The sequence below is a fragment of the Cinclus cinclus genome, chromosome 19 (genome assembly GCF_963662255.1).
Source record: "Cinclus cinclus chromosome 19, bCinCin1.1, whole genome shotgun sequence".
NCBI lineage: Eukaryota > Metazoa > Chordata > Aves > Passeriformes > Cinclidae > Cinclus > Cinclus cinclus.
Window position 1 is genome coordinate 1,111,054 of NC_085064.1, and position 21,087 is coordinate 1,132,140.

The 21,087-nt window shown below is 49.3% G+C and overlaps 1 protein-coding gene across 1 annotated transcript in view; it reads left to right on the forward strand.

Moving 5' to 3' along the window:
- The window catches only part of NR6A1 (nuclear receptor subfamily 6 group A member 1), a 60,370-nt gene that overhangs the window by 28,039 nt on the left and 11,244 nt on the right, over positions 1-21,087 (forward strand). The window contains exon 4 of the mRNA XM_062505931.1: positions 19,042-19,272. Within this exon, the coding sequence (XP_062361915.1) occupies positions 19,042-19,272 (231 nt within the window). The remainder of the gene's footprint in view (positions 1-19,041; positions 19,273-21,087) is intronic.

Here is a 21,087-nt window from a genome sequence, read left to right on the forward strand (position 1 = left end):
GTGGGATGAGATCCATGGGATGGGCAGGGCAGGGGTCACGTGCAGGGCTCCCTCCACCTGCTCCCAAAGATATTCCAGGAGAATTAGTGACCTCCTTTTGCATCCTCTTTTGCGGGATTGTTTCCCGCACCACGTGCAGTGTTGGTGAGGGACATTGCATATGCATGAACCGGGCTGTGCTTAAAGCAGGTAATACACAGTTCTGCTCAGGAAAGGCAATTCATCTGCAGCATCCAGCCTTTTCTCTGTTAATTAGATGGTGGTGTGCACGTGTGCCCCTGTGTGCAGTGCCTGTGCTGGGGAGCTGCCCCGTTAATCCCTACTGGTGTTGGCACTTTCCAGAAGAGCTGTCCTCCACCACTGCGGGCTGAATTCACACATCCCTCCTGCTCATCTGCACTCCTGCGTTATCTCCTTCCCCATGTGATGTCCATCACGGTGCATTCCTCCTTCTCCTGAGCAGTGCCACGTGCATGCAGCTCTGGAGCTCCAGCAGGGGCTGCGTCAGAGAATCGTGGAACAGCTTGGGTTGGAATGGACCTTTATGCTCATGCCTCCAGTGCCATTGTCAGGGACAGGGACAGGGATGCCACTCACCAGACATGGCCAAGGGGTCGCCAGGTCCTGTCCCATCCAGCCTGGTCCCCCAGCCACACCCTCACTGGGCTGCCCCTGCACATCCCTCCTTGGCTTCTTTTCACTTCTCCCTGTCTGTTGGCTGCTCAACTCTCCCCCTTTGTAAAATCTCACAGTGTACTGCCCCTTCATAGGAATTGACTCCTGGAGATGTCAGTCCACAGCTCTGTCTGCAGTTCAAGCATAAACATCAGCAGCTATTGAACTTTATATACAAATCAGAGGTATAATTTACCTCTTTAGGGACAAAGGATGGCTGATACCAACACACCAGCTTCGAGTGCAGCCCTGCTCTGTGAGCTCCACAGGAAATACACTTAGCTAAACACAGTTGCAATTACGTGCAGCTTCCAACCTCTGTTTGCTTGCTTTTCTGTACCACAGTAGTGCTCAAGTACCAGGGATTTAGGAAAGCCTGGCCATCTACACCTCATCCCAATCAGTCTTTCTCCCTTGTTGCCAGCTGCTTTATCTCCTGCATCTTGTTTCTTATGTGTCCCTGACCTTCAGAGTATTTTAAAGAGGTAATTTTGGTCTGCTGGTCAGGTCAAACCTGGTCTCTTGTGCAGGTGAGGCACTGCTCAGACCCTCCTGCTCTGCCTAAAGGTCAGCTTTTCATCCAGGAACTCCCATGGACTCCACAGCTCTTACCATCAAACCCCTCTGTGCTGTGGTGCCTTCCAGAGGCTTGTCTGGAGCTGGGGCCAAAACACTGGAGGAGGCACCAAATCCTGGCTCAAGGCAGAGCTCTTGCACTGACAGGCACGGACCCTGACATCCCAGAAATTCATTAGTTGGACACAGATTGTGATAGTAGATATTTGGCAGAGGATAATGGACTTTATTCTGTTGGATATTGAATGCCTTCAGAGGAGAGGCTAGTGGTGGGCTTCAAGGATAAAGAAATACTGGAAAATTTATATCTACATACTGGTCTGAAAAATGTAACCTCACTTCTTGAAGGGGAAAAGCCTATGCTAAAGTTTGTTATCACTATAAGTACCTTCGATTTTGAGGAAGGATCCTTTTCACTTATTTGACAACAGCAGGAAAGCAGGCATTTTTCAGATCTGTCAGGTCAGTTTGAGGCTGTGTTCACAGGCTGGTCTGTCTGGCCTCCAGAGCTGCCCACAGAACTGTGTGTGAGCTGCAGTAGCATGTACACATCCTTCCAAACATAGCCGTGTGTGTTACTGCAGCATACAACTCCTTTGTTTTATCTTTTTAAAATAATTCCACGCTTTATTTCTGTGTGCAGAAACACAGAGACTCACATGTATGACCCGAGCACAAATTCTGCACAGCTACAGCAAAGTTCCAAATGAGACTAGAAATTACATGTAGCTCTGTGATTTGATTTTCTCTGACATATTGAGTCTATGTTTTAGCCTACAGAACTCCACAGCTGTGCCCTAATTCTCTTTTCCTTGTGATCTCAACATCGCTGCCTTTTAAGGCATTGCTATTCTTGGATCTCAGCAGGACACCATGTTAGACTGTCACCCTGCTCGCTGCATTGCCAGTGCAGAAAGCAGCTTCTCCCTGGACCTGCAGAGAGTATGTGCAAGCAAACTTTGGAGCAATTTAGTGGGTGGATGAGACTAGATCAGAGTGCTTTATATCCTACATAATAGTGTGTATTGAGGTGAGGGTGTACAGTTCTGTGATTGCTGTCTTGGGACATGAGGAAAATGTTTATGTTTTGTTACAAATAACAAGCAATAATGTAATTAGTCTTTGGCAAGACTCACACAGGAAAAGCTGGATGTCTTTTGCTTTAAAGAAGAGGGTCGCTGCCCTGTGGGTATTTAATGTTCTGTTTTGTTAAGTGACATTCATATCTCTAGAACTCATAAGCCTAATTACTGATTTAACCAAATACTGAGCGTGTATAACCCTGGTGTGGCCCTTATCTAACATCTTACATTTGCTCCTGTAGACATAGTACAAGTGGAGTTTGCTAAATTTGGTGTAGGAGATCACTCAGATTTGGGCTGTTCTGACACACGATGTGGCACCTCACAGTGAGATCCATGGATCTGAGCATCCAGGGTGTATCCTGTGAGTAGCAGGGGCTGATTTCAGGAGTACGTGTGCTGCAGAGTCATCACAACACAGCACAAAGAGCCCCATAGTTTTGCTGATAAGATGCCTGGTGGTGAGCACTGGGAGTTTTCTATTTGCCTGGCTTTCAAGATGTATGATAAAAACCCTAATGCAGATTTTAATTTTTAACTTCTAAAAAAACCGCGTGGGATTATCTTGGGTGAGCAACACGAACATATCATGCCATTGGAATGTCAAAAATTTAATGCAAAAATCCAGGCGCTGTTGTTGGGGCAGATCATTTTAATTTCAAATCTGAATCTTAACATGTTTGCTCTCAAGCCCTCTCACGTTTCTTGCGGCACCTGGTGTTGTGGAGGATCCCTCTGGCTAAACCTGCTGTGCTGTGCTGGGGAGGATTTATGGCCAGTGAGGCTGCAGAGAGCAGGGCACCTCTGTCTGTCTGTCTGTCTGTCTGTCCTGCACACACAGACATGCTGTGAGTGGGGCGTCGGCTGCGCCCACTCCTTGGTTTGGTTTGGTTTGGTTTGGTTTGGTTTGGTTTGGCCAATCTGCCATTTTCACATTCCCAAAGCCAGGAAAAGCAGGGCAGCCCTTGGGGGTTCCTGGAATTCCAGTGTTTCGCTGGAGCTGAACTGGGACCTGTGGTTCCTGCAGAGAGCAGCTCAGGACAGGCTTAATGAGGGGAAAACAACCCCCCTAATTCGGGGGCAGTCACGGGGAGAGGTGGATTCCTCAGGCAGGCAATTTAGAGGCGTCTGTTAAGAACTAATCACAGTCCTAACACAGCTCTGCTCTGAGCACGAGGTTCCTGCACAAGGGATTCAGGCCCCGACTTCCACCGGAGCTGGCTGGGAACAGATGCTGCTCTGTGCCACTGTGCAGAGGAACTTGGAGCCTCTTCACTCATGAGGCATGAAATTTGGGAATCTCTATGGCCTTGGTACCAGGTCTGGTGTCTGTTGCTTTTGGTCCTCTAAATCCTCACTGTTCCTGTGGGCATGACTCGCTCCTGCTGTTGGATGTCCTGGGAAAAACCTTCACTGAAAAACCTTTCCATCACTGTGCTCCAGCACAGCATCATCCCACACTCCTGTTTTTCCAGCAGACTGGTCTGGTTGTTCAGCTATGGGTCTGTTCTCATGCTTTAATGAGGCTGAGGTTTGTGGTCAGGGCTGCTGACAGGAAAGAGAAAGGGGAAAATAAAAATGAGCATAGGGAAGTGTTGTGGGAAGAGCTTTCCACAGCATTCATGGGATTTAATGTCCTGAGGACACAGTCAGAGGAATTCAAAGGAATAAAATCTCTATGACAAATCATAGAATTGTTGCATTGCATTTAATGTAGTTTAATTGACTCTGGTTTTGTCCCCCGTTGGTTTTATAGTGCTGTCATCTGGAAGACAAAGTGTAGAGCTCTGCTTTCCCAGCAGAGCTGTGCCTGTGTCTGCACTGGTTGGATCTAGAAGGCCAGACTTGGTGTGAGCTGGATAGTTATCCTGTAAATGCACCAGAGCAAATGTAGGTTTGAGGAATCTCTTGAAATACGAGTAAAATATTGACTAGATACCAATTTAGTAAGTAGAAGGCTGGATCATGTGGAAAATAGCATGTAAAGATGTAGTTAGACTGTAGAGTGAGGCATACATACATCGGGATCAACTTGATATCCAAAAAATTAGTTCCACCATGTGGAAAAGTTCTTGACTCCAAAGCAGACACTTGGCACAGAGCAGATTCTCTGCTGCTTCAGCTGGGGAAGTAGCTGGTAATTAGAGGCTCATCTTCTGTGAATCACCACAAAAGAAAACGAGGGCACAGTTTCTGAATGGGTTTGATGAAAACAGAGGGATATTGGGATTAGAGACTCATGGTTTCTTCTCTGGGTTTGAAGGAGAGTGTGATTTGTCATGGGTTGCATTGTTGGTGCACCCTGCCTGGTCCTCTTCCTGTCTGCTCAGTTTGTCTGGAGGTTGTTTGGGTTCTCTTGTGCAGGATGACCACTTTTCTGTTTCTCCTGCTTTCCTCTCCATTTGTGAAATTAAGGGAAATTCCTTAGTACATAGAAGACCCCGTTTATCTTTGAGCAGCTTCCTTATGTAAAACAGTTTTATGACAATAGAAATTCCATCCTGAAAATGTGCTGCAGTCCTGGGGGCTCATGTTATGAGCAGCCAGTTGTAGCTGTTACCACTGTGCAGTAGTTTTCCTCAAGTACATTATCGTATTACCATAGATTTAAATATTTGATCTGCAAAATGTCGCTGCCTGCTACTGCAGCAGTATCATATAAGACACATCACAATAGATACCGAGTGTAAAGATTGTTTTAAATGGCTTTAATACAGACAGAGGTCAGAAAAGGCAAGATAACAGCAGAAGAGGCTATGTCAAAAAGTAATTAGAGCAGGACAAATGGATTGTGCAGGCATGTCGAAGGCTGTTATTTCTGTAGGCAGTGAGTAGGAAAGGTGTTAATGTAATGTGACAGATCTGGAGCAAAAATGAGGGTGCAGGGAAAACAAATAGGAGCTGACCAATGGAATGGTTTAAATTATGAGGTTTGCTTTAACATAATTTGATTACACATGAAATAAATGTTTAGTGTAGTTTCTTTGAAAACCTAATTGTCTTAAATACTGCATGTTCAATTCAGTCTTTACACCCAAAGCAGCAGCCCCTGTGCTGGGGCAGCCTCACTCCCTGTCAGGAATAGGCATGGCAATACTTTGCCCTGTGTGGCTTCAGGAATGAGAGAATGGAAGATTTTTTTTTTTCCCCCTAGTGTTTGTCTAATAAAATTGGCTCTTTGCAGTCACGTACATCTTAATTTGTAACCTCGTGCTAGCTGGGGTGGGTGGTATCTGGGCCTGGGGGATGCTGGTACAGGTGATGTATAAATTATCCAGTTTAGCAGAAAGAGAGGATGAGGATCAGGTTTAGCAGGAGGAAGGCAGGGATATAACATATGTTTTTTCATGATTCAGCTCTTGTCCCCCATTCAGAATTGGAACCAATATTAGTAGGAGGGGGGAGCAATGCAGAAATGCCCCGGGTTTCCAGGCTGCTCCAAAGGACTGAACAGGATACAAAGAACTTGCCCAGCACCATTCTGCTCTGCAGTGTTGTGCTGAAATCACACAATCTGCTGTACACACAAAGATTTCCCCTTGCATCAGGACAACCTGTGTAGCTCATGGGGACATTTTCCTCACATTTGAAGCAGAAGAAACTTAAAATGATGAAAGCATTTTTCTAGAGGAGTCCCCTCTGCAGCTTTGAGCTGGGCACTTCAAGTTATGGGTGGACAGTGGAAGGAGATGCAGAGCTCATGACAAATTATGGGCCCTTATCCCCCTAAAGCAGGGCCAGGTGTGTCACTGTGCCACTCTTCTGTGCTGGTTGCCTTTCCTTGCTGCTTTGAGGCCCTCTAAGGGCCTTGAATTTACGCAAGGATTTTTTGAGTATGGGGATTTCTCTTGTGCTGTTGTCCTCAATTGCCCTTGCGTTTCTATTTCCCATAGATTTTGACATTTCACAGTTTGATTTAAGCTTGAATTAATCTTAAGAAGTAATTGTTGTTTATAGATGCTTGTGGATAGTAAATTACTCAGTCTCCAGGCTGAGCTGTTGGCAGGAGGTTCTTAAAGAAGCTGGGAGTTCAGGTCATGTTTTTATCAGTGGAATATGTTGTTTTCTGCATGGATGTATTCTTGACTGGTTACATGGGTACAGAGGGGAAGTCTGAGGGTTTGTCAGGGTGTACCAGATAGTTCCTAAATAATTTTGTTTCTGTTTCCGTCAACTTTGGAAGGGCATTTCGGGTCACCTTTTCCTTTTCTTGCAAGAAAGGAAAATAGGATTACAAACTTCATCAAGTTACATTGAATACTTAAAGATGATTAGGGGCAGAAAGGGACATTTTAAAGAGCTACTCCTACTGACAGAATAGCTAATTGCAGGAAGATTAAACCCGAAGTGCCATCCAGCCCCTCTCCCGGTGTGTCCAGCCCCTCTCCCGCTATTCCCAGCCCCTCTCCCGGTGTGTCCAGCCCCTCTCCCGCTATTCCCAGCCCCTCTCCCGCTATTCCCAGCCCCTCTCCCGGTGTGTCCAGCCCCTCTCCCGGTATTCCCAGCCCCTCTCCCGCTATTCCCAGCCCCTCTCCCGGTGTGTCCAGCCCCTCTCCCGCTATTCCCAGCCCCTCTCCCGGTGTGTCCAGCCCCTCTCCCGCTATTCCCAGCCCCTCTCCCGGTGTGCCGCCCCCCCCGTGCCGCTCGCAGTGTCCCCGGTCGGGTGCTGCCCTCTCCCGTCCAGCGCTCGGACCCGCGAGGACACCGCGCCGTGTCCGTGTGTGCAATGTCCCTGTCCCTGTTCGTGTCCCTGTCCCTGTCCGTGTGTGTCCCTGTCCGTGTGTGCAATGTCCCTGTCCCTGTTCGTGTCCCTGTCCCTGTCCGTGTGTGTCCCTGTCCGTGTGTGCAATGTCCCTGTCCCTGTTCGTGTCCCTGTCCCTGTCCCTGTCCGTGTGTGTCCCTGTCCGTGTGTGCAATGTCCCTGTCCCTGTTCGTGTCCCTGTCCCTGTCCGTGTGTGTCCCTGTCCGTGTGTGCAATGTCCCTGTCCCTGTTCGTGTCCCTGTCCCTGTCCGTGTGTGTCCCTGTCCGTGTGTGCAATGTCCCTGTCCCTGTTCGTGTCCCTGTCCCTGTCCCTGTCCGTGTGTGTCCCTGTCCGTGTGTGCAATGTCCCTGTCCCTGTCCCTGTCCCTGTCCGTGTGTGCCCGTGTCCCTGTTTGTGTCCGTGTCCCTGTCCCTACAGGAGCCCTGCAGCACAGCCCGTGTTCAACTGGCTGCAAAGCCCGTGGGTGCGGATCCGTCGGTGTTTGCTCCCTTCTCACATCATCCAAGCGTTTCTGTGTGCCCGGGGATGCTCAGCTGTGCTCGGTGTGTAAGAGCATGGAGCACCCAGATCGTTCCCAAACAGGACTTTCTCCAGCTCCTAATGATCCAAAGAACTTCCAAAGCTGCTGCAGTCCCAGCAACGTGTTGGCTGCAGTTGTAATTCTGAAAGTTTTTTCGTTTTCTTTTTGCCATCTGAACTGAAATTTGAGGAAATGTCCTCACTGTTTGTTTGTTTTTCCCTGGGCATACAAAAAAATTGCTGCTCACCACCTAGCTGGAATTTGTAAATACTGTTCAGAACTATAATAACTACAGTTATAATAACAAACCTGGTCTGTTGTTGCTATTATTAAAAACACCAGCAACTGCAGCAGGCTGGTGTAGCTGTGTAATTGCAGTTTGTGTAAGTCTGGCATAAAGTCATCTTTTGGCTTTTCATTTTATCATTTTAATGCACAGAATTTCCCCACCTTTTCAAATCTGGGAGATGCTCTCTGCCTCCTGACCTACAGGCCTCTCCTCTGTTCCTGCATCCTGCTAAACATCATCATCTGCCCAGGTTTGGATGAAGAGATTTGGGCTCATTTGTGTCTCATTTTGGCTGATGGGTGCACTGGTTCTGCAGGGAGGACAAAGCCCCACTGCTGCATCTGCTGTGGGCTCTGTGCCTGAATATGGAGCCCTGGGAGAAGCAGCCACCCACAGGAGGAGCTGCAAGGGCCAGACCTTGCCCTGGGCCTGCTTTGCTCTGGCCATGTGGTGCTGTTGGCTCTGAGGCTTTCGTTGGTGACAGGGACCCAGCCCAAGGACTTCCCATGTTGTCCAGTATGGTGTGATGCTGTGTGACCTCATTTGGTTACTGGGAGTTACAGGAGATGCACTCAGAATGGATGGAGCCATCCCATAGGAAGGGAACGGAACTCGATTGCCTCCTCATAGAAATGTAAAGCTTCTCCCTTTGCAATTCCCCTTTCTTGTACTTTCCCACTAAGGCAGTAAAACCATATACTTCCCATGCCTACAGTCCCATTTGTTTTCCTTTTTTCCTCTGAAGGCGACCTCTGTGAGGAGCCCTTAACCTCCCCCCTGCCTTTTCCTCTGTTACACAGAGCTGCTCTCTGCTGTTTGTCACCCACCAAGCGAGGTGCAATGAAACCCTTCGTGCAGCCACTCAGTTATCTGGGAGGGCAAATTTGGTAGCCAGGCGAATAAAAATATAAATAAACAGATAAAACCAGAAATTGATAGAAGGATTCAATTTACACAATGACCTAACAAACTAGTGAAAAGGAGAAAATTGCTTAATTTTATGTGCACCAAGCGACCACCTTCACTGGAATTATTAACACCACACTCCTGGTGTGTTTAACACCAGGGAGGAGAGGAATTACCCGATCTGTTGTTAAACCATTATCACAGAACAGCTCAGACATCAGGTGGATGTTTATTATCATTCCTTGCAGTTCTTCCCATAGCTCCTCTAAGCAACTTTATTTTTAATTTTTTTTCCCCTCTGAAATAGCTGCATACGTAGTGAGTGGAATAGATCTTTAGGGGGAAAACACACAGTTCTCTCACGGCAAAGGAGTAACGTCCACAGTACCAAGGGTATTGACATGTGTAAATGTGAATTTTTATCATTTATTCAGCTACATTTGCAAACCGAAATTTGGTTCTGGTCTCGTTCCCCAGGTTCCTGTGCCTGCACACAGCAGAGGTGCTGCCGGCAGCACCGTTGCTGTAAAATGAAAACTAAGCCAGGAGTTGGGTGTTTCCTTAGGATCTGTTTGCTGCTTGAAATCAAATCCCCTCCAGTGCTGTAGTTTGGTCCCTGGCCAGCTCAGTGGTGTGGGGGCAGCCCCGGCCGAGATGTGCTGGGTTTTGTTATCCCCAGCCCAGACTTTGTTCCTGCCACAAAGGGGCTGATGGCTCGAACTGCGGGGACACAACAGAGCCCCGATTGTCATGAAAATGGGCAAAGCCTCGCTGGAGCACGGGGAATTATGAAACCGTGGCCGTGGGTGGGAGAGCAAGAGCTCAAGGAAGGGCTGCCCCTGTCCTGGGGCCACGCAGCTCTCCCAACCCTGCCCTGCCCAAATCTGGGGTTTTCAGCAAAGATTTTGGGATTGGCTGTGGCAAGTGATGGCATTGGCAGAGAGTGTCCTGGGAGAGCTGTGCAGGCCTGGCACTGTTCAATCCCTTTTGGTACTGGCTCACGACGCCACTTCATCTCTGTATTTCTGAAAAAGTCACATCTTTTGAGAATTCCTTCTCTTTGGAACGGTGATCTCATGGCACATGAGCAGGGAGCACCCGGGGAGAGGGGCAGTCCCTCCTCTTGCTTCCTGTGCCTGTCCCTTATGGCTTTAACATCAGGACAATAAATCCCTTGCAGGCAGCAGTGCCACTTGCCCCCTTTTTGGCAATGCTTTTGGGGTTTTACTGTTCTGAACTGGCGTCAGTATAATACCTTAGACGTTGGTTTCGGTAGCATCAGGTTCTGTCTGGAGTGGGATTTTCTGATACAGGCTAAAATAAGAACTAGCTACTTTATTTTAATTTTGCCTAGACTTGCTGCATGGCTGTTTGGGTCAGAGAACAGAACTCATTTTTCCTGTCTCCTTGCTTGCCCTTTTGCAGTCAGTTGGCCTGTGATTTTACAGAATAGTTTTGGATCTCTGCAATTATTTTATGTCCTTAAGGATTTATTATGGATAAACGCATGTATTAAATGTGAGTTTTGAATGATTTGGAAGATTTGGGTTGTTTGGGCAAATACCATTTATCCCAGCCAGGTTTTGTCTATAATTGCAATTTCAGAATTAGGAGAGGGGTTTGTTTTGGGTTTTGTTTTTGTTTTTTGGTTGGTTTTTTTTTGTGTGTCTGTGTTTTGGGTCTGAACAGCAGTTGTGGGAGAAACTTTGTGTTATCTCGAGATTAAGTTGCTTCATTTCAGTCTGCTGTGTCCACACCACACTACGGCTTTACAAAATAAGCTCTCTGCATTCTGGTCACACTTCTCCGAGGGGTGCCGGGAGCCAGCGAAGGGCTGCATGGGATGAAGAATGTGGAGCTCTGGGAGCAGCACAATTGCAAACAGCTGTGTCAATAGTGCAGCCAGGCCTGGCTTACCTTGGCCATGCGCTGCGGCACCGACTCCTCACCCAGCTCGGGGCTGGGGGAAAAGGGGAGGTCAGACCCATGAGGGTCTCCTGGGCTGACACGGAACTGCACAGATCCACAGCATCAGCAGAGCAGTGCAGGGTGGGCTCGCGAGAATTTGCTCCTGCAAATGCACCTGCTGTGCAGAAATGCTGGGTTAAATACAGGATTATGAGTAGAGTGAATCATGGAAGGGTTGGAGTTGGGGTTGATGGCCAAATTCCCTCCCAAGCAGAGTCAGCTGGAGCAGGGGGCCCAGGCTGCCAGGAGGACACCACTGAGCTCTGCCCTGCATGCTCATGAGGTTACTTGCATTGCTGGATGTCACCAGAAAGCAATAAAATTTCAGGCTTGGGATGGAGTGAAATATGACCTCTTTTGTTGCCTCTGTGCCTTGTTTATTCTAAGACAGCCATTTCTCAGAGCACAGTTGGGTGCTGCAGTCCTCGGGATGAGGAACAGAAGCAAACTCTGGCTTTTGAGCAGAGCCAGTTTTGAGACATCCAGATATCTGGAGGACGGGTTGGTTTGGGCATCAGCAGAAATGCTCTTGAGCCTTCCCTTAAATGCTGTGGTGTGGTTAGGATAGCTTTGGGCTGGTCAAACAGCTGAGCACCAGGACAGTTTATTGGGCACTAAGGACACATAAGCAGCACTGTAGCCCAGGCTGAGTTCATCTGAGGAGGGCTCCAGTCCCCTGACCCATAGGGACCACCACCAAAAGAGCACCTGAATTCCCAGTCCTGGGGGAGCTGGGAGTCCCAGTGCGTGTTCACAGTGCTCCACCAGGTGTGGGCATGGGAAGGACACTGGCCTGAGCATTGTGAGCTGTGCCTGTTGGCTGGTCCTGCCTGTGCCTGTACTGCTTTTCACTGCTGATTAAAACTGAGCATAAGTTTTTGGCTAATACTGATTATCAGTTTAAATAAATAATTTTCATAGAGTCATAAAATCTCAGAATGATTTGGGATGGAAATGACCTTAAAGCTCATCTTGTTCCTCACCCTGCTGCGGGCAGTGACAGCTCCCATTGGACCAGGTTGCTCCAAGCCGTGTTCTTCCTCACCTTGAACACGTCCAGGATGGGGCAGCCACAATTTTTATTTTCGTCCTGGGGGTCCCTGGATTTTGTTGATGTCTGTGCTGGTGGTACCTGTTTCACACCGCGGTGAACAGCTCTCTCAACTTCCTGGGGAAGCTGGCGGAAGGACGGTGCAAAGTGGTGGCCAGTGGTGATGGCTGGTGGCCAATGGCCAGTGGTTGGTGGTGATGGCTCATGGCAACTGCCCAGGCCGCGTCTCACGGCAGGGGCAGCGATCAGTCTGTCAGTCAGTCAGTCAGTCAGTCAGTCTGTCAGTCAGTCTGTCGGTCAGTCAGTCAGTCTGTCAGTCAGTCTGTCGGTCAGTCTGTCAGTCAGTTGGTCTGTCAGTCGTTCGCTTGGTCGGTCGGTCTGTGCTGGTCAGTCGGTCTCAGCCCCTGGCTCATGCTGTCTGTCGGTCTGTCGGTGGCTCAGGCTGTCTGTCGGTCTGTCAGTCGCTCGGTCGCTCTGTCGCCCTGTCGGTCGCTCTGTCGCTCTGTCGGTGGCTCAGGCTGTCGGTCGCTCTGTCGCTCTGTCGCCGGCTCGGTCCCGTGCCGGCCGGCCGTGGCCCGTCCCCCGCGGGCCGGTGCGGCGGGGGCGGCGCTGACATCACGTCGTTAGCATAGGGCGGCCCGCGGCGGCGGCGATGGCCGAGCCGGGCTGTTCGCCCGCCGCCGCCATGAGGCGGCCCTAGGAGCCGGCCGGGGATGAAGCGGGACTCGACCTGCATGGAAGGTGAGCGGGGCCGGGCCTTTGTCCGGGCGGTGCCGGCGGGGGCTGCGCGGACCCGGGGCCGCTCCGTGCCGGTGCCCGCGGCGTGCGGGGCTCGGACCGCGGGGTGCGGGACCGCGGCCGCAAGGAGCCGTGCGGGCTTTTCCCCTTCTCCTGCCCTTTCCCGGGCAGCGTAGCCCTGGGCTGCGAGCAGGATTATGCAATTAAAAAAAAAAAAAAAAAAAAAAGGGTATTAGTTTGTTTTGTGGCTTAATTTGTTTATATTTTAAACTTCCTAATCCCTCCGACCATCTGGAGGAGCTTTTTTTAGTATCGTTAATTATGGATAGTATCGGGGTCACGGAGGCGCTCGGTAGCGCCCGCTCGCCCTCCCGGGACCGGCGCTGTCCCCCCTGGTATTTGCAGCCTTTTTTTCCCCTCTGTGACTGAAGGCAGCCGTAAAGCTCACGTTCAGAGTAAGGATTAAATATTTCAGGAGAGAGCATTGCGTGTTCGGTAACACGCGTTGGAGAAGTCACTGTTTCGGTTGTGCCCAGGCCCTGCTCCCGCAGCCCGGGCTGCTGGGGGTGGGGTTACTTTGAGATTTTCTTAATTCAGCATCGTTCTCAGTGGTTGCACATCTAGACAGCTTCAGTAGGGCCGAGAGAATAGGTTTTAGGGCAGGTAAGTCAGGTCTTCATCTTACCGCTTTGTAATGTATAAATTAAAGAAACCAAACCAGTCTAACCCAGTCATTAATTCAGAGCGTGCGGCCGCGTCGGAGCGAGGGCAGGGACCTCGCACGGAGCTTTATTTTACTAAAATTAGATCAGCGAAAGTTTATCCCTCGAGAGAGCGACTAAACTCGGTGTCGCTCTGTGAGCGTGGGCAGCGCGACCGAGACCCTCGTGCCTGTCCCCAGCTGCGGTCCCGACCATCGGGCACATTTTGGTGTGCGGGCTTTTGTTCCAAACTCTTTGTGCAACAACTGGCTGGAGTGAAGGATCCGTCCTCTCCCCGTCCCGCACAATGGAGCGGGGCGAGGGTCCCGCAGCGCCCCGTGTCCCCGGGCAGCGCCCGCCCGCCGGGACCGGGGGTCCGTGGGGAGCGGGGCTGGGGTCGGGGTGAGGCAGCGGCGGGGCCGGGGCTCCCCTGCCCGGGAGAAGTTGCATTTCACAGATGAGTTTTTGATATGCAAATGGAGATTGTGTCCCAGGCAGGGGAAGGGTGATGGGTTTCATCAGCTGCACGCTCTTGATTTACACCGAGCCGAAAAGGAGCAGCTGATGATTTCTGGGGTTTTTTTTTGTTTGTTTGTTTGTTTTGGTTTTTTGGGTTTTTTTTTTTTAATGGGGGTTTTCTTTTGATTTAATTCTGCTTGGGTAGAAACAGAATCAGGGTAGAATGAAACCGTGAGTTTGGGATTTCATTACTGGAAAGGGAGATCAGAGTGAGATGTACTGGCCATTCCTCTAGTGTTGCATTTCTTCTCTTTTCTTTCCAGTATTCATGTGCTGCTTTTTAAACTGAGACTCTCTGTGAGTAGAACACTTTTTTGCAGTTCACAGAATAAGGCTGCAGGCTGCTGCTGTCTTTCCCCTCCTCTGTATATATATATATATATATATATATATATATATATATATATGTAATTTTTTTTTTTTTTACAGGAGGCTTGTCCATTTAAATTAACCTTTCTCCCAGCTGGGCACACAAATGTTTTTGTTTTAGTTCACAGAGGGTTAATTCTATTCAGCTCTCACCATGGCCGGCCTGATCCGGGGCAGCACAATCTGCTCTTTGAGCCGGGCTGGCCAGGCAGGACGCGTGGGGCTGGGACCCCCATCTGCGGGCTCGATGGCGAGCAGGAGAGGGATGCCCCAGCCCTTTGTGAGCCCGGCCACGGGCTCTGCCGTCCCGAGCACGGAAAATTTAATCCCTGTGTTCATCGATTATAAATTAAAAAAAAAAAAAAAAAAAAAAAAAAAAAAGCCCCCTGAAGCAAAGGCGCCTGATTTGGGGGTGGGCTTGTTTGGACAATGCAGCGCTCCACAGTGAGGGCGGAGTTCCTCCAGTTCTGGGGCTTGAATTTCACAGGATGGTTTTCTCGAAACTAAAAATTGACAGTGAAAAATATCGTTAGGAAAAATAAAGGGGAAAAGAAGCCCCCAACGCGTTTGTTTGTGTTCGAGGCATCACCAGAGGCGAGAGCAGAGCGAGCTGCGGTTGGGGTTGAGGTAACACATGTGAGATCTCCCCCTCCCCAAACAGCTGGCATTTAGCAGCTTCAGATTTAAACCCAGCTAAAGGGTGCTGCAGGGGGCTGTGATAGGGTCAGTTAATCAAGAAGCAAATAGCTGAAAAGATGTTAAATATATTAATGAATTGAAGTGCCGAGTGCTGCCTGTAATTTTTTTCAGCTCTACAAGATTTCCTTCACGGTCTGTTGTATAAATGGGAAGTTTTGCTGGCGGCAGCTTTCTGCCTTCTCCCTCTTGCCTTCCAGCCAGGCCAAATCCCAGCACTGTCTGCCCCAGGGTTTGGGTGAAGGGTTGTGCCTTCACTTTTGGCCTTCCTTTTGGGAATAAAGTCTTTGTTTCTGTTCCATGGTAAAGCACCAGTATGGAAAACCCCACAAGCTGACTGCACCAACACACCACCAGGTTTCCAAGGTAAATCTCACAGGGTAAATCTCACAGGGAGCTGTAGTTGCTGCAGAGTTTTCAGCTGGGTCTCCAGGGGTGGGTGTGAGCCCCTGGCAGCCTGGGGACCTGCAGATGCAGGCAGCACCTGGTCCCCTCCCAGAATGTGGCAGTGCCACTCCCCCGCAGGACTGGCACAGCTGGGAGCAGTGACAGGGAGGTGCTGGGTGTGTGTCCCCATGCTTTAATTTATTTGCTGTGTATTTTAGAATCTCATTCACATGCTGTAGTGCTTTCTGTTTGGGTCTGGTATGTGTTTCAGCGGGATTGTAAGGGTATTTCTTTTTGGAAATTCGTAGGATTTTTCTTTAAAAAATTATCAAGACTGCTTTTTTTGCTGAGGGGAAAAGCCAGTTTCTTCAAAAATTAAATGTATTGCTTTTACTGTTTTTCTTATAAAACATAGATGAGATTTTTTCCTCTTTTTTCCTCCATCCATTCTGTGATTCTTGTGTAACATCATCATATTCTTGGAGAATTTACATTGTATGTGGTATGAAACCTACCATGACCTCTGAAAACAATACATCCTTTAATGTGGCTTCGGGGAGGGGCTAGAGAGGGAGTAACCATAAAAATCTTCAGGGTTCAAGATGAGGTTGAGATTTTTGTGAGTGCTTTTGTCGTAGCAGCAACTGTTTGATTTAGTGGCCCCTGCTACAATGGGTTAGGAGAACAAAGCCAGAATATCCCGTGTATGAGTTTGTTAAATGTAAGACCCATCAGGAAAATTGGGGAGGGGGGTAGGGGGAAGCTTCCTCAGCTCTCTTTCTGAAATAAAACAGGTATTTGAAAAAATTCCTTATCAATTGCTTTGTGTCCTAGTCTGTGCTGTCTTGTGTAGCATTTGAATCCAGAGGAATCAGAGACAGGGAGGAGGGAGGGCTTATTCACTTAAAATTTGCTCTTCTTATTGTGTGCTTTGGTATTCTAGTGAAATTTCAAGGCTAAGGGAGTTCAGAGCACCCTCAGTGCAAAACTGCTTTAGATTTGTTTGTGCTTTACCATTTCTGTGAAGTTCACTGTGGTTCTGCCCCATCTCTCCCATCCTTCACCCAGATCAGGCACTGTGTTACTTGGGATGAAAACTGGCAAAAGTCAGGAGCAGCAAACTGGGGGCACAGGACAGCAAGGTGGACCTGGCCATGGTCCCTGCAGGATTTTTTAAAAGATCTAAACCTCCAAGACTTTCTGTAGGCCATCATTTTGATCTCCCAGGTTTTTGGGGAGCACGGACACCTTTGTGGTCTCTGGGGTTTGTGTCTTTGTTCACGGTGTGTGCTGCTGCTCAACAGCCAATTTTAATCTGGAAACCCAAGGAGCAGTTTCTGCTGGATGTGTGTGCAGTTCCTGTGGCCAGGGGGCCATTCACAGCATCTCCCTCTTCTGCTGGAGAGATGGGGATGGAAAGGGAAGGATTCTGATTCCTCCTGGGGAGAAGGGGATGGCCAGGGAAGGATTCTGATTCCTCCGTGCTTTATTCATCTGGGCTTCCCACACTGTCTGGGTGATGGCCCTATTCTTCCCACAACAAAAAAAGCTGTGCCTGGAAATGATCCCTCACTGACATGGTCAGCCAGGGCTGTGGGGTGAGGAGGGAGCCCCGGGGGCCGTGCCGTGGTGCTGGACACCCAGGGTGTCCTGTCCTGCCTTTGGCCATGTGTGGACCCGGTGGTGGTTCCTGCCCAGCCCGGCCATTGCTGCTGACCCCGGGATTTATGGCAGTGCTGTGTGAGCAGGGGGAGGGCCAGGGGTGAGGCTGAGCCTGAGCTGAACCCTGCGGATAGAGGACTCCTCTGTCCTGCCTAATCCCCAGACCCCTCCCCGCGTTTATCAGCTTGCTGAAGGTGGAGATTGTGCACTTGGTGACTACAAAGTCATGTTTAGCTGCCTCCCTTCAGAGATGCTCAGATAGCCCCAGTCCTGATCTGTACCCACATTCCTTTGGGTTCAGCACATACCTGAGGTGATCTGTCATGTAAAACTGGAAATGTTTTGGTGCAAATCAGGAATGTTTCTTCACTTGAAGTTTGTGTTTCCTTTGTTCATCCCTCGATTTTAATGTTTTATAACAGTGAAATTTGCAGAACAGTGCAAATGTGCGTGCTGTGCATAGCAAACCTTTTAGAGATTAACACAGATTGGTTCTGGTTTCTACTGGGTTTAAGCTCTGGAGAAAGCTGATTGTGAGTAGGAACAGCTGGTTTAGATTTTTACTTGGCTTGTGTAACTGAAAACTGTTTAAATTTCTGATCCTAATACATTTGGCTCATTCATTTCTCTTGCATTCACATGTACTGCAGTAGTAAGAAGCTACACACTGGTTTGTCAGCTTGCTTGGGCTTTATTGAGGCCGGAGAAGACTTCACTGTGACTCTTACCTCCTGCTGCTCCAAAAATCCATCCTGCAGACAAACACCTTTGTCTCAGAAGATTCCCTGGTCAAATCTAAATGATGAAAGTCAGGCTTGGTGGTGTTGTGCTGAAGTGAGTTTGACTCAGCTCATCTTCACAAGCCAGGGGTGTCCAAAGGCTGGGGGGGATTTTCAAGGTCTGTGTCTGAATGTGAGCAGGAGTTGTGGGTTTGTGCAGCTGTGTCTGCCCAGTCTGAGCCATGCCCTGCTTAGAACCAGTGCCACCTCCTGGGTCCTGCCTGGGCTGTGGGTGTTCCTGCCCCCGTGGGCAATGGCACTGTCCTGCCTTCAGGAAGGAACACCAGAACAGCCTGGTTTAACCAGCATCCCTAGGAGGGGTGTGATGGAGTGGTTCCTTTCTCTTCTCGGTGCCTGGCTCAGCCAGGTTGATCTAGTCATCTGGATAATGCCTGTTTGACATTTGGGAAAGCAGCCCCGTGGAGAATACTGGAATACTGCAGGTTTGTGTGTCCCTGAATATATTTGATTAGTTCCTACCTTTGCAGTGCAGATCTGTTTGCAGTCGTTGGGATTTTAGTGGGTTAAAACACGAGGTGGGGGCTGGAGGCATCTTGGCCTGGTGTGCAAGGGGTTAAACTGTTGAGCTGTGAAACATCTGCTACAAGAGGAAGAGCTGTTGGTGCAACTTGCTGGCATTATTTTAGGCATAGCTGACTTGGTTGAAGCGAGGTTCAGGCCTCCCTGTGCAGTTTGAGGTGACGAGTTCTGGGTTAACTACCCGGGTCTCTTCACCATCATTTACTTTTTCTTTTCTGTTTGACATCCCTGTCTGGAGATCTCACCAAGCCGAACATCATCTCTTCTCTCTCTCTCTCAGGCAGTGTTACAGTCTTGAAATACTGAATTTAATGTGACAGCTCCTATTGTGGAGAGCCCTGCAATTTACATTTGCAGTCTTCCAAAGGCCTTCCAAAGATTTGGAAAAGGATCAGTAAAATCCCATCACTGTGGTTCAAGTGTACCATGGTTTCTGTAATGATGTTCTCTTGCTGGCTACTGCAGTGAGGCTTTTGAAGTCTGGAGGTGCCCCTGGAGTCTGTGAGGTGTGACAGGATTTCGGTGTCACTGCTGTCCGCCAGGTTTCTGTATTGGTGCACCCTGCTCTGTGCAGTTGAGGTGGGACATCTTAGAATCCTTTTATCCCCACTGGAGTTTGTTCTCTGCTAAGGAACAGCAGGAAGGTCAGTGGATGCTGCTGGGGGGAGCCCCAAGGGTCCTGCCTGGCAGTGGGGAAGGGCAGGATGGAGCTGTCCCTGCAGCGCTGTGGGACGGATGCTCACGGGGCTGCCCCTCAGTCACCCCGGCCCGACAGAGCCCCCAGCCCTGCTCTCAGCCTTGCCTTGCTCTTGCCTTGCAGATGAGCGGGTGGATCAGCGAACCTGCCTGATCTGCGGGGACAGAGCCACGGGGCTGCACTATGGCATCATCTCCTGCGAGGGCTGCAAGGGCTTCTTCAAGAGGAGCATCTGCAACAAGCGCGTGTACCGGTGCAGCCGCGACAAGAACTGCGTCATGTCCCGCAAGCAGCGCAACCGCTGCCAGTACTGCCGGCTGCTCAAGTGCCTCCAGATGGGCATGAACCGCAAAGGTAACGGCCACGGGGCTCCTGTGGGCCACCCACACGGGGGACGCTGCTGCACGGGGGCTGCCCCTCCCTCGCTGCCCTCTTAGACTGCAGTTCTGCCTCGAAACTCGCGGCAGAACAAAAAAAAAAAAAAAAGAAAACAAAAAAAAAAAAACCGACAAAAGCAAAGCGTCAGTAAAATAATGCATGGGTTGAAAATTATGCACAGATAATACTTCGTTCCCGTGTGGAGGAACAATCTGTATGAGTTGGAAGCATGTATAAATAGTTTGAGAATGTTTGTATTTATGCTGAGGAAAGTGGTCGCTGTTTCCATGCTTCAGTCTACTAACGAGGCAAAAATTAAAGCATTTGAACAGGCTTTTAGAATCCCAAGAGATCTTACCTGTTTGCTGTTGTGGGTGCTTAGACCAGCAGCTGCTGCCCATGGGTGAGGTGGGAGGGTCTTCACTGGCCACCTGCTCTGGTTGAAAAGTTGAGGTGTGGGGAAGGGGCAGCCACCCTTTGTCCCATGAGTGCAGAGGTGATGGAATGCTGTGGTACCATCTTCAGGATGGACAGTGTGAAGTAACTCAGAAATTAGTGATAAAGAATGGGCTGTGGTTCATTTCTGTGTCACATCTCCACTCCTCACTTCAGTCTTTTGTGTGTTTAACCTCTGGAATTGCTGCCACCCATTAAAAGCAGGGATTCCTTTGTTTGATGGCACAAGTGGGATCTGGCTGTGCTGCCCTGGCCATGAGGCAGTTTGCCAAAACCCAGTGTCACCACATGGTTTTGGATGTGGCTGTTGGTGGCCTCTGGGCCATCACTCATGTGAAAGCTGCCTGTCAGAGGCACTGAAACTTGCATAAATTCACTGCAAATCCAGCAGGATCTTCCTTAGAAAGAGCATCAGGGCCGAGATGGGAGAGCTGGGATCAGCTGGGGGGGTGTCAGGGGTGTGCTGGGGTCTGGGGGCTCAGGGGTCCCTCACCTGGGGTCTGGGGTGTGCTGGGGTCTGGGGGATGCTCGGGTCCCTCACCTGGAGTCTGGAGGATGCTCGGGTCCCTCACCTGGGGGTGGCTCTCACCTGCGGGGGCACAGCGCCACCTGGTGGCTGCACGCGCGCCTTCCCTGCTCCTTTCTCATTTTCCTCTTTTTTTTTTTTTATTTATTTTCTCCTTCCCTTTTTCTTCCTTCTCCAAACACCGGCATGAATTCCACTCACCGCTGGTGCCTCTGCCAAGGCCAGGGAGGCCACAGGCAGCTCTGAAACTCCTCGGTGTTGGGTTCTGGAGCTTTCTCTTCCTGCCCTGGTGCCCAAGTTGTGGCATTGCTGGGTTGGAAAATACCTTCAATATGAGGTCTAAATACAATAATTTTAAAATTCTGATAAGATGCAGAGCTGAGCATTGGTAGGAAAACCAGTTTTGAGGAGCCTGGCTGTTATACAGCCCAGGGCCAGGATGATATTCCAGAGAATCCATTTGTATTTGGGAACCATCTGGGTCTCTTGAGGCCTTTTTGATGGACCACCAACATAAACATTCCTACATTTTGTTGCAGGTGTAAGATATTGTCTGCTAAAATTATGCTTTGAAATCTAAAGACCAAGACAATTTATACCCAGGGCTCATAATGGAATGAGCGGAAGGGAAACTTCTAAAGCACAGTTAGTGGTAAAATATCTTGGAAAATGAGAAAAATTCCCCCAGAATTCCTGTAGTTCCAGCAAGTTAAAAAAACCTAAAGGAGGTAACAGCTGACTATGACAGGTTTTTTTCCATAATTATTTTTTTTTTAAGTGAGAAACTGAGATTTTTTTTATAAAGAACT